This window comes from Neoarius graeffei, chromosome 18, assembly GCF_027579695.1.
Source record: "Neoarius graeffei isolate fNeoGra1 chromosome 18, fNeoGra1.pri, whole genome shotgun sequence".
In the NCBI taxonomy this organism is placed as follows: domain Eukaryota; kingdom Metazoa; phylum Chordata; class Actinopteri; order Siluriformes; family Ariidae; genus Neoarius; species Neoarius graeffei.
Genome location: NC_083586.1, coordinates 43,002,773 through 43,023,044, shown reverse-complemented (window position 1 = coordinate 43,023,044; position 20,272 = coordinate 43,002,773). Strand labels below are relative to the sequence as shown.

The window sequence follows — 20,272 nt, the reverse complement described above, 5'->3', positions numbered from 1 at the left end:
CCTTTATTGCATTAACTTATATTCACTTCTGGAATGGAATATTAATTAGCATATGTATTTATGATAATATTTTGGTCTTTATTTGTGAACTGTTTTTCTCAGCATCATGACATTGTTTGGGAGTGAGATCAACAAGATCTATATCAAGTAGTCTTATCCAGTCAATTCATTTGCTGAAAATATTTCTTCAGTTGCCATTTTCTTCATTTGACCTGTCCACGATCAGCTTGTTGGAGACATGGTGGGGTGGTATTTATGAACAGTGTCACCTACTGAGTGCCAGAGATGAAAGGATGAGACAGAAATGATGGCTTACCTTGAAAAGAACACTGGAGAACAACAGCAGCCTGCCACAAAGAGAGAACACACTGTGCAAAAGGTAAGGAAAATTTGTAGTATTTGCAGTCACTATTCTCTATCCTAACATGCCTCTCGCTACATTTTATCCAAAGTATTGCGAGAATAGAATAAGCAATTATAAATAAAAATTATACTTTATATATATATATATATATATATATATATATATATATATATAAAATTTAAACGGGTAAACCTCAGTAAACTTAGATTTTAATTCCATCCATGAGAATTGCACATCAAATTGAACATTGCTTCATGCTCATGTAAAGTCAAAATGGTGTTTAATTACACCATTACTTTGGCTGTTACTTGCATCATTGGCTATCTAGTTAACGTACTAACTAATGTAATGATGTATCTACAACAAACATGATGAAACAATATGAAATCTTAATGTTCACACTGGTCAACAATTTTTCAGAAGTTGTCTGCTTCAGAAATGAAACTGGCTGTTTGTTATGAAATTCAATTCAATTCAATGCCTTTATTGTCATTATACGTCAAGTACAACAAAATTATGCTGCTACTCCAACTCGGTACTCAATGCCATCAATAAATAATAAAATAAATAGAACAATAAAACAATGAAAAACAACAACATCTATACAGAATGCGATCAAGAATAAAAAGTACAACGTGAAGAGTTCATAAGTGAGAGGGTAGCTTAGGCAGTTGTCATTTCTGTTTGTTTAGGTATGTTATGGCATATGGGAAGAAACTGTTTATGAATCTAGTGGTTCTGGATTTGCTGGACCTATAATGCCTGCCAGGGGGCAACAGTTCAAACAGATGGTGACCTGGGTGAGAATTGTCCTTAATGATGAGGCTTAATGATCACACTGGTCAACAATTTTTCAGAAGTTGTCTGCTTCAGAAATGAAATTGGCTGTTATGAAATTTGGTGTGTTGAATTCAAACATGACAATTAAAACAGCTGATTGGCTACGGCTTCCAAGATATTTAAGATTTTACATTTTATACTTATGTACATTGTGTAGATAGTAACGTTTTAAGTATAAATTGTAAACCTAGGTCTCTTCATGTGTTTATGTTTGGTTTACATGATATTTCACCTGTTCTCTTTATGTAACACTAGAAAATCAGCAAAAAGTTTATATAAATAAAATGTATCATGAACCAAATGGCATAAAACAATTATGTATAAGTACTGAATAGGTTTAGTGCGTACTCAGTGTTTTTTGGTAGCTTGTCTTTTGTATTCATGAAATGGAGCATTTCTTGTCAAGCTTGTCAAGCAAAGACTTAATCTCGAGGGTATAGCACTGTATGATTTTTTTTTTTTAAAGCTGATATAGGCCAATTTGTTCAGCAGAGTGATATAAGTTGACTTATGATTGCATCATTGGGACTTCTAGGAATAACATGATATCATGTATGATGCAATACTGGCTTCAGATTGCATCATTCATTGTTTTGCCAAAAAAGTAAGTAACATCCAAACCCAATCATAGATTTATTCATAGAGCCAATCTTGAAAACTAGAGCCAATGAAGAATTTTAAGTTTCATTTTCGTTCTCAGCGACCCAGAATTACTAAAGTTTGACTATATTTATTTCAGAAGCATTTTGGCTGTAGACCAGTGTAATAGTAATTGTTAAATTCACAAGTGTGTGGGTTTCAATATTTATACCAACTGACCAGATTATTATCTTTTTAATACCACAGTACTTTTTGAATTCTCAATTCTGATTGGTCAGAAGGTGTTGATTAATTTTCCATAATAGCAGCTCAGGGCGGCACGGTGGTGTAGTGGTTAGCATGGTCGCCTCACAACAAGAAGGTTCTGGGTTCGAACTCAGCGGCTGGCGAGGGCCTTTCTGTGTGGAGTTTGCATGTTCTCCCTGTGTCTGCGTGGGTTTCCTCCGGGTGCTCAGGTTTACCCCACAGTCTAAAGACATGCGGTTAGGTTAATATGGGACGGCCTTGGGCTGAGGTGCCCTCGAGCGAGGCACCTAACTCCCAACTGCTCCCCGGGCGCTGTTAGCATGGCTGCCCATTGCTCTGGGTATGTGTGTGTGCTTGTTGCTCACGTGCATGTGTGTGTTCACTGCTTCAGATGGGTTAAATGCAGACAGGAAATTTCACAATTGTGTGATGAATAAAGTTGTGCTTTCTTTCTGACAAGAGTGCTGGCTGTAATTCAAGTTACAGGTTTATATTAATGTACAATTACATTACATTAGCATACATTAGCATTTCTATAGTAACAGCTTACACAAGGACATGTGTCAGGGACACTCGAAATAAACCAATTTAAAAATATGTGTCATTGTTGATATAGAAAAGTTTTCTGCAAGGAAATGTTTATTTATTATTTTTGGAATGAGTCTCCAGTGTCAGTGCTTTGTAATGATCAGTAGTGTGTGTGGGTTTTTTTTTCCCCCTAATAACTTTTATGAGACAGGAAAGTCTAGTATAGAGGATTTGCAGTTTCTTGGAAGCAATCTTTGGGTCTTCTGTCTTATTAATTTCAAGAAAGGGAAAATAAGCTAAGTGTAATAAGAACACTAAGTGTATACTGCAAGATTCTCAAAGCTAATATTTATATCAGAGCTGCCATTCAAAAACATGTACGAACCTGAACCTCTGTGGAACTTGTATAAATTGTTAACAAGTCACCCATCACCCATGCTTTCTACATCCAGGCATCATGCTTACAGTTGGATGAATCCAAATGGTGCTATCAACCCATTATATATATACAGTATGTGTGCGTGTTGCCTGCTAATAAATATGATGATGGATCTATAAAAATAGACATTATATTTGATGAACCAAGCATTTTGAGCACATTTTACAAGACCCAGTGGTGTTGATGGTTTTCACTCTTATTCCTTGCCATTAATACACACCCTATTTATACTCCAGATCTCTGTTAAGGAGGAGGTGGTGTCAGGTCACTTTAAAGCAGATACAGAGAGCGAAGACCTCCCTACCATCAGGACCCCCAGTGTGATCAACATGAGCCCCTTCAGCAGTTCCATAGGCGGCTGGGGGCCATCTAGACCCCTGCAGTACTTCGACGCCAACACCCATGACCCACACATTCCCGTTGGCTTGCCTGCTGAGACATCAAATTCACTCCCCATGTACAAACGGCACACCATTAAGACATCCTATAATTCACACAGAACATCCATCATTAAAGTGCAGCCCTTCATCCATGGTATGTGAAGTTGGACTTTTGGTACTCTTTGTACCACATCATACACTGTGGTTTATAAGCTGCTTAAGTGTGCTTTGTGCTTTATAAGAATATTATATTATATATTATTTTTACAGTTAGATATTCATATAGTTATATATAGATAAAAGGAGTTTGCACCATTATATAGTATACTGGGAGTAATTAATGTTAAAATAAAACATTAAACCTTTATTGACTCATGTGTATAAAAAGAATGAATGTCTGAAATGATTTTTTTTTACGATTATGCATCTATTATCCATTGCAGCATACTGACTTTCTCTTTGTTTTCTGGCTTTAATCTATATACAGTGGTGCTTGAAAGTTTATGAACCCTTTAGAATGTTCTATATTTCTGCATAAATATGACCTAAAACATCATCAGATTTTCACACAAGTCCTAAAGAGAACCCAGTTAAACAAATGAGACAAAAATATTATACTTGGTCATTTATTTATTGAGGAAAATGATCCAATATTACATATCTGTGAGTGGCAAAAGTATGTGAACCTCTAGGATTAGCAGTTAATTTGAAGGTGAAATTAGAGTCAGGTGTTTTCAATCAATGGGATGACAATCAGGTGTGAGTGGGCACCCTGTTTTATTTCAAGAACAGGGATCTATCAAAGTCTGATCTTCACAACACATGTTTGTGGAAGTGTATCATGGCACGAACAAAGGAGATTTCTGAGGACCTCAGAAAAAGCGTTGTTGATGCTCATCAGGCTGGAAAAGGTTACAAAACCATCTCTAAAGAGTTTGGACTCCACCAATGCACAGTCAGACAGGTTGTGTACAAATGGAGGAAATTCAAGACCATTGTTACCCTCCCCAGGAGTGGTCGACCAACAAAGGTCACTCCAAGAGCAAGGCGTGTAATAGTCGGCGAGGTCACAAAGGACCCCAGGGTAACTTCTAAGCAACTGAAGGCCTCTCTCACATTGGCTAATGTTCATGTTCATGAGTCCACCATCAGGAGAACACTGAACAACAATGGTGTGCATGGCAGGGTTGCAAGGAGAAAGCCACTGCTCTCCAAAAAGAACATTGCTGCTCGTCTGCAGTTTGCTAAAGATCATGTGGACAAGCCAGAAGACTATTGGAAAAATGTTTTGTGGACGGATGAGACCAAAATAGAACTTTTTGGTTTAAATGAGAAGCGTTATGTTTGAAGAAAGGAAAACACTGCATTCCTGCATAAGAACCTTATCCCATCTGTGAAACATGGTGGTGGTAGTATCATGGTTTGGGCCTGTTTTGCTGCATCTGGGCCAGGACGGCTTGCCATCATTGATGGAACAATGAATTCTGAATTATACCAGTGAATTCTAAAGGAAAATGTCAGGACATCTGTCCATGAACTGAATCTCAAGAGAAGGTGGGTCAGGCAGCAAGACAACAACCCTAAGCACACAAGTCGTTCCAACAAAGAATGGTTAAAGAAGAATAAAGTTAATGTTTTGGAATGGCCAAGTCAAAGTCCTGACCTTAATCCAATCAAAATGTTGTGAAAGGACCTGAAGCGAGCAGTTCATGTGAGGAAACCCACCAACATCCCAGAGTTGAAGCTGTTCTGTACGGAGGAATGGGCTAAAATTCCTCCAAGCCAGTGTGCAGGACTGATCAACAGTTACATACTTGCCAACTTTTCAAAATTCTCATGGGGGAGAAAAGTGCGTGAATGACATTTTCAATTGGACAAGGGTATGATGCGCGGTTGAAACAATAAAAACAGTGGATCCCAATTAATTGCAAACCATTTGAAATGTATACAATTAAAGATTTTTTGAATTGTTGATATTATTCTGTCAATTACTATAGGTTATGGGATTCATGTATCAGGCATGACAGAGCTCAGAGTGAAAAATCTGAAATAATACTCATCTTGAATTTTAATATAATAACAATGAAAGGGAAGTCTTAAATCAGATTTTTAGCTGAAAAATCTCATGCCTGAATATTGTATACATACAGAGACCCACAGAAAATAACACAAGTGATGCTTTAGAAGAATGTTTATCATTTCTTAAAATAGTCACAGTGAATGAAAGTATTATTGGATTGCATCAAATGTGTTTTCCTTCTGTAAGCTCATGTAAAAATATAGAGAACTATAATATATAAGAGATCGGGGTTCAAATCCCGGTTGGGGCAAAACATCATCCAGTAAGGGTCCCTCATGATATATCAGCCTACCTCAGGAATGAGTGAAGACATAACTGATAGAGTCATACTGGCTCAGACGTCGCCCGGGTCAACAAGGTCTGCGTCAGTTGCTAGGGAACCAGGGCAAACTGATGAGAAATGGGCTACTGGAACAAGACATCGATGGACGAGGACAGAAAATACGGATTTGCTGGAATGCTACTATACAAGCTCTCCTCAGAGAGAGGGGATACATGCAGCGAATGTGGGACCATTGGATACTTCGAAACCCACAATCAAGGCTAACAAAGAAACAGCTATTAGCCCAGTGTTCCAACATCCGTAATCGAAATCTACTATCACAACTAGAGATTAATGATGCTACGGCAAGGGGGAGCCAGGAAGACAGGTCAGTGGGGAGATGTCATCATCAGATTGGGTACCAAGCCCCAACAGCTAACAGCCTCAACACAAGAGCTGCTGACCTGAGAAGGAAGATCATGACCCAACTGTGACCCGATGAATACCGAAGCTGAGTTGCCAAGTACCTTCAGAAGATCTACTAGTAGATCTTCTGAAGACAATCTCCACAAGAACCATCACTGAGACCAACAAGCTGATACACAGTACAGCACAGTACAGATGCTTGGACACAAGGTGGGCTCAGGACATAACAGAGACGAGACGATTAGAGCACGGAGAGAAGTTAGCCAGCTAGCTGAACTACAGAAAGGGAACATGATGAATAAAGGGGCACCCAGGAAGTACAACTCACTCTCCATACCAGAGGCACTCGAAACTGCCAAACAGGTTGAAGAGATACACCAAGGAGGGAGAGGCCAGGAGAATAAACAAGCTGTTCTCCACTGAACCAACAACCAGTCAGACCCACCAAGAGCTGAGGTGGAAAAATACTGGAAAGACATATGGGAAAGAAAGGCATCACACAACACCGATGCCCAATGGTTAGTGGACCTAAGAGCTGACCACAGCAACCTCCCAGAACAAGAACCGGTAACCATCTCAATGGCAGACATCCAAGAAAGAGTGTCAAAGATGAAGAGCTGGACAGCACCAGGCCCCGATATGATCCATACGTACTGGCTGAAGAAGCTAACTGCACTCCATGAACGCCTAGCAGCACAGATGAACCAGCTGCTGAGGGATGGGACCCACCCAGAATGGCTAACCCAAGGCAGGACAGTCCTAATCATGAAGGGACCCATCCCATCCCAGGGAATTACCTGTCTCTGCACAACATGGAAGGCCCTGTCAGGCATCATTGCGGCAAAAATGAGTAAGCATGTGCGAGGCACAGAAAGGAATTGGCAGTAACACCAGAGGAGCCAAGCACCAGCTACTGGTCGATAGAACAGTTGCCCGAGACTGTAAGAAGAGACAGACCAACCTGTGCACTGCCTGGATTGACTACAAGAAAGCCTACGACTCAATGCCACACACATGGATACTGGAATGTCTGGAACTGTATAAGATCAACAGGAACCTAAGGACCTTCATCCAGAACTCAATGGAAATGTGGAAGACAACCCTAGAGGCCAACTCAAAACCCATTGCCCAAGTCAACATCAAGTGCGGCATATACCAAGGAGATGCGCTATCACCACTGCTGTTCTGCATAGGCCTGAACCCCCTCAGTCGGATCATCACGAAGAGCGGCTACGGGTACCGATTCCGTAGTGGGGCAACAATCAGCCACCTGCTCTACATGGATGACATCAAGCTGTATGCCAGGAACGAGCGAGAAATAGACTCTCTGATCCACACCACCCGGCTCTACAGCGATGACATAGGGATGTCATTCGGATTGAACAAGTGTGGCCGGATGGTCTCAAAGAGAGGCAAGATGGTCCGGACTGAGGGGATTGACCTACCAGAGGGCAACATAGGTGATATCCAAGACAGCTACAAGTACCTTGGCATCCCACAGGCTAATGGAAACCATGAAGAGGCCACAAGGAAGTCAACCACAGCCAAATACCTCCAGAGAGTAAGGCAGGTCCTGAAAAGTCAGCTGAATGGTAAGAACAAGGTCTGAGCCATCAACATGTACGCACTACCAGTCATCAGATACCCCGCTGGTATCATAAACTGGCCAAAGGAGGAGATAGAAGCCACAGATATCAAGACTAGAAAGCTCCTCACCATGCATGGAGGGTTCCACCCCAAGTCCAACACCCTGAGACTATACACTAAGCGGAAAGAGGGAGGCCAAGGGCTAGTGAGCGTCAAGACCACGGTCCAGGATGAAACATCGAAAATCCGAGAATACATCAGAAAGATGGCCCCAAAGGATGAACTGCTAAGTGAATGTCTCAGGCAGCAGAACCCTGATGAGAGTGCAGAGGAGGAGGAGGAACAGACAACCTGGAGGGACAAACCCCTACATGGCATGTACCACCGTCAGATAGAGGAAGTGGCTGATATCAAGAAATCCTACCAGTGGCTGGATAATGCAGGACTGACAGACAGCACAGAGGCACTAATCATGGCAGCACAAGAACAGGCCATAAGCACAAGAGCCATAGAGGCCAGGATCTACCAGAGTAGATCAGACCCAAGATACAGACTGTGCAAAGAAGCCCCTGAAACAGTCCAGCACATAGTAGCAGGGTGTAAGATGCTAGCTGGATCAGCGTACATGGAGAGGCACAACCAAGTGGCTGGGATAGTATACAGGAACATCTGCAACCAGTATGGAATAGAAGTACCCAAGTCCCAATGGGTCATACCACAGAAGGTGGCTGAGAACAACAGGGCCAAGGTTCTGTGGGACTTCAGCTTCCAGACTGACAAACAAATCCTGGCTAACCAACCGGACATAGTGGTGGTGGACAAAGAGCAGAAGAGGGTGGTGGTGATAGATGTGGCGATCCCAGCTGACACCAACATCAGGAAGAAGGAACATGAGAAACTTGAGAAGTATCAAGGGTTGAAAGAGCAGCTGGAACGGATGTGGAAGGTCAAGGGCTGCGTGGTCCCCGTGGTAGTGGGGGCACTTGGGGCAGTAACCCCCAAACTGGGAGAGTGGCTCCAGCAAGTCCCAGGAACACATCTGAAGCCTCAGTCCAGAAGAGCGCAGTCCTAGGAACATCGAAGATACTGCGCAGAACCCTCAAACTCCCAGGCCTCTGGTAGAGGACCCGAGCTTGAGGATGACATGGATACCACCCCCCCCCACCCCCCCACCCCCCGCCGGGGGTGAGAAGGAGATTTTATATATATATATATATATATATATATATATATATATATATATATATATATATATATATATATAAATTAAATTTTAATACGATTTCACCAAAATAGTAACAACTCAATTAAATAAATACTGCACTGTCTTAGTACTACTAAAATGCATCTCTCTCACTAAACACTTTCCAACAGAATTTTTAAAAAGCACTAGAAATCCTATCAAAATCCTATTGGAATGCATCAAAGGAATTTACTCATTTGCAAACTTTGAGTAATCTTTCACTTAAAACCGTAAAACTCTATCAAAATCAATCACTTTCCAGATAATTCACTTGTAAACTTTCAGTTAAAACTTTCAAACATAAATTCAAAATAGCACTAAGACACGATTCAAATACACTCACCAAGCAAATTCTCTGTCATGCAAAATTTCAGTAAACACTTTAGAAGTTGTACAGTTTGTTTCTGAAATGGTATGGAAGACTAGTTTAATTTCACACTCAAATGTCCATTATTTGACAATTATTAAGTTCAAAGACATGCAGTTAGGTTAACATAGGATGGCCTTGGGCTGAAGTGCCCAAGAGTGGCGGCGCACACCTATGCAGCGGCTTTGCTCTCCTGTGATGAACTAAATGTCGTTGTACATTTGTGCAGTGACAATAAAAAGGCATTCTATTCTATTCTGATTTCAGGTATCTTTACCTTAAAATGTGTAACTGGCTGGTCGAAAATTTGCTTATCCATGGAAATTCATTCTCCCATGCAGCCTGATATTTGCATTCATATTTTTGCCGTGTGGTATTGGGTTTAGTGGCCATGATGAATGACTGCTTGTAAAAAATGTCGGACAGCCTGGGTGAATCCTACATTACAGAAGTGACTGTTGTTCTGTTCGTTGATTGGTTAAAAATCAGTTGACATCAGCAGTGTTTCTCATACGATTCTGATTGGACATAATCAGGAGTATTTTTAACTTGGTGGTAGGGATTTCCCAAAACCGTGAGATTATCCAGTTTTTAACAAATATGATCGGGAGGCGGGAGACGGAGGCTAAAATCGGGAGCCTCCCGCCGAAATTGGGAGGGTTGGCAAGTATGCAGTTACCGGAAACATTTAGTTGCAGTTATTGCTGCACAAGGGGGTCACACCAGATCCTGAAAGCAAAGGTTCACATACTTTTGCCACTCACAGATATGTAATATTGGATCATTTTCCTCAATAAATAAATGACCAAGTATAATATTTTTGTCTCATTTGTTTAACTGGGTTCTCTTTATCTATTTTTAGGACTGGTGTGAAAATCTGATGTTGTTTTAGGTCATATTTATGCAGAAATATAGAAAATTCTGTAGGGTTCACAGAATTTCAAGCACCACTGTAGTACTAAACTGTTTTATAACACACTATTAACTACTAGCCTGTTAGAACATAGTGCTTATGTTGACTAATTCACACTCAGGAAAATCAGTACGAATCTGTACTGTTCCATAATATCCTGCCTGTACTGTTTAAAAGGCACACGAAATCCACATTTCTATGTCTCTAAAATAAGTGTACCTCCTAGCGACAAGGAAAGGTACAGTTTAGTACCCTTTTTTCAGGAATAACTGGTTTCAATCCCTTATCATATAGATTTCATTTGGTGACCTCTTCTTTTTTATATCTCTCTAAAGGAGATGACCTGTCAGACTATAGGCGCTGGCCACACATACCACACAAGCTGCTGGTGCTGCTGATAATCATTTGTTTGTTAATAGCAATAACTCTGGTTCTAGGAATTGGTCTGGGAGGTGAGTGTGTGTGTGTGTGTGTGTGTGTGTGTGTGTGTGTGTGTGTGTGTGTGTGTCATGACTTCCTGGTGTAAGACACCCTTCAGTATCTTCGCACAATACATATTTAATGACCTACACCCTGTGATTAAGCAGAATTGCCTGACACCCTTGGAGCAAACTGAATTTAGCTTTTAATTAATGTTTATAATAATAATAATCAGAAGAAGAAGAAAGTCTTGTTTATAGTATGCAATTTCTATAAAGTTATGATTATATATATATAAAAAACTGTTTTATATATATATATATATATATATATATATATATATATATATATATATATATATATATATATATATATACACACACACACAGTGGTGCTTGAAAGTTTGTGAACCCTACAGAATTTTCTATATTTCTGCATAAATATGACCTAAAACATCATCAGATTTTCACACAAGTCCTAAAAGTAGATAAAGAGAACCCAGTTAAACAAATGAGACAAAAATATTATACTTGGTCATTTATTTATTGAGGAAAATGATCCAACATTACATATCTGTGAGTGGCAAAAGTATGTGAACCTTTGCTTTCAGTATCTGGTGTGACCCCCTGGTGCAGCAATAACTGCATCTAAACGTTTCCAGTAACTGTTGATCAGTCCTGCACACCAACTTGGAGGAATTTTAGCCCATTTCTCCATACAGAACAGCTTCAACTCTGGGATATTGGTGGGTTTCCTCACATGAACTGCTCGCTTCAGGTCCTTTCACAACATTTCGATTGGATTAAGGTCAGGACTTTGACTTGGCCATTCTAAAACATTAACTTTATTCTTCTTTAACCATTCTTTGGTCGAACGACTTGTGTGCTTAGGGTCATTGTTTTGCTGCATGACCCACCTTCTCTTGAGATTCAGTTCATGGACAAATATTTTCCTTTAGAATTTGCTGGTATAATTCAGAATTAATTGTTCCATCAATGATGGCAAACCATCCTGGCCCAGATGCAGCAAAACAGGCCCAAACCATGATACTACTACCACCATGTTTCACAGATGGGATAAGGTTCTTATGCTGGAATGCAGTGTTTTCCTTTCTCCAAACATAACACTTCTTGTTTAAACCAAAAAGTTCTATTTTGGTCTTATCCATCCACAAAACATTTTTCCAATAGCCTTCTGGCTTGTCCACGTGAGCTTTAGCAAACTGCAGACGATCAGCAATGTTCTTTTTGGAGAGCAGTGACTTTCTCCTTGCAACCCTGCCATGCACACCATTGTTGTTCAGTGTTCTCCTGATGGTGGACTCATGAACATTAACATTAGCCAATGTGAGAGAGGCCTTCAGTTGCTTAGAAGTTATCCTGGGGTCCTTTGTGACCTTGCCAACTATTACACGCCTTGCTCTTGGAGTCATCTTTGTTGGTCGACCACTCCTGGGGAGGGTAACAATGGTCTTGAATTTCCTCCATTTGTACACAGTCTCTCTGACTGTGGATTGGTGGAGTCCAAACTCTTTAGAGATGGTTTTGTAACCTTTTCCAGCCTGATGAGCATCAACAACACTTTTTCTGAGGTCCTCAGAAATCTCCTTTGTTCGTGCCATGATACACTTCCACAAACATGTGTTGTGAAGATCAGACTTTGATAGATCCCTGTTCTTGAAATAAAACAGGGTGCCCACTCACACCTGATTGTCATCCCATTGATTGAAAACACCTGACTCTAATTTCACCTTCAAATTAACTGCTAATCCTAGAGGTTCACATACTTTTGCCACTCACAGATATGTAATATTGGATCATTTTCCTTAATAAATAAATGACCAAGTATAATATTTTTGTCTCATTTGTTTAACTGGGTTCTCTTTATCTACTTTTAGGACTTGTGTGAAAATCTGATGATGTTTTAGGTCGTATTTATGCAGAAATATAGAAAATTCTAAAGGGTTCACAAACTTTCAAGCACCACTGTATATATAAAATAGTTATTCCACGAAATTGAGTTGCACATGAGCTGATAGCCGACGAGGCACATAGCGCCAAGTTGGCTATAAGCCATGTACAACTCAATTTCGTGGAATAACTGTTCTATTCTATCCACATTCACTGGATTTTGCGAAACAGAGCATTTTTATTTGTATTTTTTGCAAATTTGATCAAGAAAAACTTTATACAAAATATCTGACAAAATCATTTCCACTTAGAATGTAAACAAACCGGCGAAATAACAGTAGTAATTTGTGAAAAATGCTATAATAATAATAATAATAATAATAATAATAATAATAATTCTTGAAAAAAAGACATGTTCTTACCATCAAATACTTTCATTCAATATTTTGTCACTTTTTTGTATTTTTGGGGTTTTGTTTTCGAGTAGAGTTTTTATTTTGTCCTCGGTTGGTTCAGCAACACGCTCAGCCATTTTGTTTTTCTCTACTCATGGTACGGTATATGAGCTGATAGCCTTGTAGTAGAGTAGCCAATCAGAGTGCACGATTGCTCATATCGAGTCAATGTGGATTGAATAAATATATACAGTGATATGCAAAAGTTTGGGCACCCCTGGTCAAAATTGCTGTTACTGTGAACAGTTCAGCAAGTTGAAGATGAAATGATCTCCAAAAGGCATAAAGTTAAAGATGACTCATTCCTTTTATATTTTAAGCAAAAACAAATTTTTATTTTCATCTTTTACATTTTCAAAATGACAAAAAAAGGAAAAGGGCCTGAAGCAAAAGTTTGGGCACCCTGCATGGTTAGTACCTATTAACAACCCCTTTGGCAAGTATCACAGCTTGTAAACACTTTTTGTAGCCAGCTAATAATCTTTCAGTTCTTACCTGGGGGATTTTCACACATTTGTCCTTGCAAAAGGCTTCCAGTTCTACAAGTTTCCTGGGCTGTCTTGCACCCACTGCTCTTTTGAGACCTATCCACAGATTTTCAATGATGTTTAGGTCAGGGGACTGTGAGGGCCATGGCAAAACTTTCAGCTTGGGCCTCTTGAGGTATTCCATTGTAGATTTTGAGGTGTGTTTTGGATCGTCGTCTTATTGTAGGACCCATCCTCTTTTTAACTTCAACTTTTTTACAGATGGTGTGATGTTTGCTTCCAGAATTTGCTAGTATTTATTTGAATCCATGCTTCCCTCGACCAATGAAATGTGCCCTGTGCCACTGGCTGCAACACAACCCCAAAGCATGATCAATCCACACCCATGCTTCAGAGTTGGAGAGGTGTTCTTTTCCTGGAATTTGGCACCCTTTTCTCTCCAAACATACCTTTGCACATTGTGGCCAAAAAGTTCTATTTTGATTTCATCAGTCCACAGGACTTGTTTCCAAAATGCATCAGGCTTATTTAGATGTTTATTTGCAAACTTCAGACACTGAATTTTGTGGCTAGGATGCAGGAACGGTTTTCTTCTGATGAGTCTCCCATGAAGGTCATATTTGTTCAGGTGTCGCTGCATAGTAGAACAGTGCACCACCACTCCAGGATCTGCTAAATCTTTCTGAAGGTCTTTTGCAGTCAAACAGAGTTTTTTTATTTGCCTTTCTAGCAATTCAACGAGCAGTTCTTTCAGAAAGTTTTCTTCATCTTCCAGACCTCACCTTGATCTCCACTGTTTCTGTTAACTGCCATTTCTTAATAACATTACAATCTGAGGAAACCGCTACCTGAAAACACTTTGCTACGTTCTTGTAGCCTTCTCCTGCTTTGTGAGCATCAATTATTTTATTATTCAGAATGCGAGGGAGTTGCTTAGAGGAGCCCATGGCTGTTGATTTTAGGGACAAGTTTGAGGAGTCAGAGAATTTATACAGCTTTGAAATCTGCATCATCTGACCTTTCCTAACGAAGAATTTGAACAAGCCACAGCTCAATAAGCTAATTAAGGTCTGGAACCTTGGTAAAAGTTACCTGAGAACTCAAATGTATTGGGGTGCCCAAACTTTTGCATGGTGTTCCTTTTCTTTTTTCACTCTCCAATTGTACAAAACAAAAATAATACACAAATCTTGCAGAAAACGCTGAAAAGAAATGTGTCGTCTTTACCTTTATGCCTTTTGGCGATCAGTTCATCTTCTGCTCACTTAACTATTCACAGTAACAGACATTTTCAGTAAGGGTGCCCAAATTTTTGCATGCCACTATATCCCTCATCAAAAAATTCCCATGCAGGGATTGGCCAAGGATGGCTTATGTGACATAAAATAGTTCCACCATTGATTAAGCAATGTATCTCGTGGCATCAAAAATAAAAATAAAAAATGGATATGGTGTGAGTCAGTCATGGTATATCCTGGATATACCATGAACTGACATCACAATTTTGCTCTTTATGGCCGACTCGAGTCACATCTGTGACTCCACGAGCATTTCTGTGTGTGTAGATCTATCATGATCATACCTAGTGATGTGATTTTTTTTTTCAGATTTATTTCTAATTCTTTGTAGTGAATACTTTTGGTTTGGATTTTTTTTTTTTGATGAGGGATATAAATCAAATATACCATGCACTGAGAGGCACTGGTAATTATGGATTCTTTTCGGTGACTGGCATAGTACTATTTTCTTCGCCAATCACTTCAGAGAAGCCATAATTTCAACCGGAGCCTCTGGAGAGAGAGAGAGAGAGAGAGAGAGAGAGAGAGAGAGAGAGAGAGAGATACACACAATAGATAGATAGATAGATAGATAGATAGATAGATAGATAGATAGATAGATAGATAGATAGATAGATAGATAGATAGAGAGGGAAAAAGAAAAGTGACCATTTCTCAGTGAACGTGATTTATTCTCACTTTTTCACAGTGGGTTTGAGTTGCTCTGGAAAATTCCACTGTGTGTCTTCAGTTGAGTGTATCAGGAGATCTGCTGTCTGTGACGGAGTCAAAGACTGTGGTGAGGGAGAGGATGAACTCAACTGTGGTGAGCACACGCACACACACACAGTAAATGAAAGTGTTAAATTACTGAGACGAATAGGATGAAGCTTGATTCATGATCCCACTTACAATGTTTAAACTCCTCCCAATTGAATCATTGAATAGTAAACACTAGTCTTCAAATATTATTTTCATTTGCTTTCTTGGTGCATTTACTGCATTAACTTGCTCCCTAGATAAATATTTTTATGACTCTAACTTTCACGAACAATTAGTAAATCCTCTGTAGGTACAGTAGGTGTTTTTCAGTCCTCACATTGCTCGTCCAAGGTTAGTGTAAATATACTGAACAGAATGAAAGAAGGATCAAAAAAATTAGGATTCATTTTCGACAAGGTAAATGATTTTACACTTTTTGTAATGTTTGGTGAGGTACTGGTGAAGCTTAAAAAAATATTAAGCATGAAAAATAAAATATCTGCTCAGAGGAGAAACTCTGATGTCTGTGATGCCTTGAGCTTGGTAAACAGAAGAAAAAAAATAAACTGAAACCCAACTGGACCAGCAATATCCAACAAATCAGGGTACGGCAGCATCTGGATCTACTTGTAAAAAGAGAACGCTCCATCTCTAGCTTGTGTTTTGAGGGTGTGGCTTGTTTTGAGGTGTGGCTTTGAGGGAATGCTGAAGGGATGGACTGTAATTATTTTCGACTTTCCACCAAAACCGCTTTCTATATCTTTAAGCAGAATAATATGTTTAGAAGTGTATTGAGTCATGCAGGAAGCCCCCACAAACCTGCTGTCTTTTAATTACCATTATTTTTCATCTCTGTTTTCATTAGTACGAGTGAGTGGGAAACACTCCATCCTGCAGATTCACAGTAGGGGGATATGGAGCTCCGTGTGCTGGGAGAACTGGAGTGCCAGTCTGGGATTCTCTGCCTGCAAACAGCTCGGCTACAACAGGTGCAAGAGCACGTCAACTAGTAAAAGCCAATGGCTCCAGTGGTTCCTTATTTGATGATTGATGTACTGTATAACATTTAGCTTTATTCATTTAGCAAATACTTTGATCCAAAGCAACATACAATTGAACTGAGATCCAAGTGCCTTGCTTAAGGTTCCAATTAGGGACAGATTTGTAAATTAAGGACTTCCTCTGCATCCTGCAGAATAAGAAGTAATGAATAGAGTCCTGACTGCCACGCCCCATAGCTCAACACATATAAAATAAAATACATACATTACTATGTTACACCTCTATTATGAGTATTTGGAAGTTCTGTTGCTCTGAGAAAACAGTCTTAGATAGAAGCCATGTATTCATCATCATCATCTCTCTTCGTGCCAGTAGGCTTTCACATTTGTTTTCCACTCCTCCCTGTCTTTAGCTGTGATCCATCTTTTCCATCCAGCTTTGTTCCTCTCCTTCAATACAGTTCTTCTCCACATTGTCTTTGGTCCTCCTCTCGCTCTGTGCCCTTCAGGTGCCCATTCCAAAGCTGTCATACAATCACTTTTCCTATCACCTCTGAGGATGTAACCAATCCAATTCCATCTCCTATGGCGTATTTCGCTACTGATGTTCTCGAGACCCACTAGTTCTTCTACCTTCTTATTAGAGACCTTTTCCCACCAGTATCCATCTAAGACATCTGTGTTGGAAACTGTTCAGCTTCTTTTCATCTTGCTTAGTGATTTTCCACATTTCACAGTCATACAACAGCACAGGTTGAACCAGTGCACTAAACACTAAATCGTGGTTCTCCTCCCTATTCCTCTTGTTGTCCACATTGTCCGTAACCTCTGAAAGGTGACGCGAGGTTGCTGATGTCTCTATTTCCTCCTCCTTCCTTGTCTACCATAGCTCCTAATTACACAAACACATCAACATCTTCAACATGCTAGCCGTTCAATATTATTCTTTCTTCGCTTCTAACGTACTCAGTCCTCAATGTCTTGAGCTTTTTGGCATTAAGTTTTAAGCCAACTCTGTCTGCTTCCTCCATCATTTTCTCACTCAGGTCATTAAACTTGAATGACAATAGAGCAATATCGTCTACAAAGTCAAGATCTTCCAACACCGTCGAGAAATTCCGCCTTATCCCTCTTTTCCTACCAGCTGTTGCTCTCTCATAACCCAGTCAATGACCATTAAAAATAAGAATCCAGACATAACACATCCCTGCTTAACTCCGGTGTTGATCTTGAACCAATCAGATATCTCAACCCCCATCGATCACTGCACATTCAAAACCCTTGTAGATTCCTTTTACAACCCTCACAATCTTACTTGGTATTCCATAGCTCACCATGATGTTCCATAAACTTTCTCTGTGTACAGAATCGCATGCTTTTGCAAAGTCGATAAGTAGCCATATATTAAACTTGATTTATTGGTTTCTTGATTTTTTACGTCACAAACTCATCCACCAAATTAGTAAAGTCCAGCTCTTTAAGAAGTTCGGACTCAATGACAGGCCCGTTAAGTCTTCTTTGGCTCAATTGAAGCTTGATATTTGTTTTTTAACCTGACCCATGAGGCAAAAAGAATGTTCTCTGGCTTTCCTTTACTTTTTAAGGTTTTTTTTCATTGATAAACTCAATGTGGTTTTATGGCAATTCATGTATTTTCCATGTTTTTATCTAGCACCAATTTAAAACTCACACTCATTGGTGACTAATTCATACCAAGTCACAAGTAGCATTTTAGAATGTATTTCATATTCTGTGATTTTATGTTCATTGGCTCAGTTTCAATGTATCCCACTGTGTGCAACAGCAGAATGGACAAATCTTTCACTTTATGCCTATGATTGTCAAAGGCCCCATAGTGGCTAGGAGCCAGGACACAGTAAGTCCTTTGGGTTATCTGTCACTGAGCCCAGCAGTGGCTGTGTGGCAGTATTGGGATTTGGGAAAGCACAATCCTGGGAAAGAACTCGCTCAGACCCTTCAGCCACTGAGTCACCATTGTCTTATCATTGTTCCAAATATTACAACAAACCTATTTCCTTCATTTCAATTCAAGTGCTTTTAATGTCCTACCACTTGGGACAACTGGAACTATCAGGAAATCTGATACAACAGGAACAAACCACTGAACAAAATCAATCTGATAAGGGGTTTAAAAGTTAAGCACTGATAAGACGATACTTAACACACAGAGGGGCCATGTTTCTGCAGTTCCCATGGTGATGTTCTCATTCAGATGTGAGGATCTTATTCTTGGAAGACCAAACAGTCACACATTGAAACATAAAGAGAAGAACAGTTGCCATTTATTCTCATCCTGCTTTCTTTCTTTTTGAAGATACACTTACAGTTAAAATTCTACTCATTCTTAAGTATGTCAGCATCATTGTACCATTAATAACCTGCAGTGGCAGCCAGAGGAGGATGGGTTTCTACTAAGGTTTCCATATGGTTTCTTTCTGTATGTCTTGGTTGTGTGTGTGTGTGTGTGTGTGTGTGTGTGTGTGTGTGTGTGTGTGTGTGTGTGTGTGTGTGTGTGTGTTCCCCCCCTTATATCACATGGGTGTAATACAATCACTTCATCCCCAAAGCCCCACATTAACAGCTTCATTAATCCTATTAAAATCAGTCTGCCATTAAATGAAGGAGAAAATCATTGCAAACACATTCACACCAGAAGTAGGTCAAAATGTTAATTTTACCCATTGATAGCCTTTCGTTCTTGCATTCCTTTTTAATTTTTTTCAGTGTCTATTTTTCCATTTAACAATGCAGTCATGGATCATTGCTTTTACTCTGCAGGCAGGCAGACGTTGTGGCTCAAATACAAACACAAAGTTTATGCGCTTCCTCTTCAACCTCCTATCAAGATTAATTACAGTGCCTGAAGACAGCTGCTCATAATCACACAACTAATATGACTGACTGAATTGTTATGAATTGTTTTATTGCAAGTGTCAATCACAATACAGCCAGATAAAATTCTATGCAAGCTAAGTGTGTGTGTGTGTGTGTGTGTGTGTGTGTTTTCTGCAGATGCTCTATATACATCTTCACAAATGACCCTCTGTCTCTTTGCAGTTATGTGAATTCTACTTCAGTCCCTCTCTCTTCCGTCGAGTCAGTCTTCAAGAAAAACATAGTGACGATTAGTTCCCGCTTTCCAGTACATCATCAAACATTCAAAATTCACAACAGCTCCTTCCTTAGGTATGCCAAACCTAACATGTTTCAACATAGCCCTTAGGATACGTTTACACAAGCATTAACTCCACTTTCCCATGCTTAGTATATGCTATTTAAGGATTAGTGACATGATCATGACAAATTCCCTCGTTCTTTGGAAGATTAGGTTGTTGATTTAGCACACGTGAAGAGATGGAGCACATGTTCACCTCCCTATAGTGTCCATAGAGAGCCATATAACTAATAGCCAGTTATATACAGCAATGGGCAAAAATACCTAAAAAAAATTAGTTATCGATATCCATCCATCCATCCATCCATCCATCCATCCATTATCCGTAACTGCTTATCCTGCCCAGGGTCGCTGGAGCCTATCCCTGCTGACTATGGGTGAGAGGTGGGGTACACCCTGGACAAGTCGCCAGGTCATCACAGGGCTGATACATAGAGACAAACAACCATTCACACTCATGGTCAATTTAGAGCCACCAGTTAAGCTAA

The 20,272-nt window shown here is 39.8% G+C and overlaps 1 protein-coding gene across 1 annotated transcript in view; it reads left to right on the top strand.

Annotated features, from left to right (window-relative positions):
• The first annotated feature begins 307 nt into the window (after positions 1-307).
• tmprss3b (transmembrane serine protease 3b) overlaps positions 308-20,272 on the top strand; it is a 33,349-nt gene continuing 13,384 nt past the window's right edge. The window contains exons 1-6 of the mRNA XM_060898285.1: positions 308-379; positions 3,254-3,551; positions 10,611-10,727; positions 15,535-15,651; positions 16,453-16,576; positions 19,667-19,795. Of these exons, the coding sequence (XP_060754268.1) occupies positions 308-379; positions 3,254-3,551; positions 10,611-10,727; positions 15,535-15,651; positions 16,453-16,576; positions 19,667-19,795 (857 nt within the window). The remainder of the gene's footprint in view (positions 380-3,253; positions 3,552-10,610; positions 10,728-15,534; positions 15,652-16,452; positions 16,577-19,666; positions 19,796-20,272) is intronic.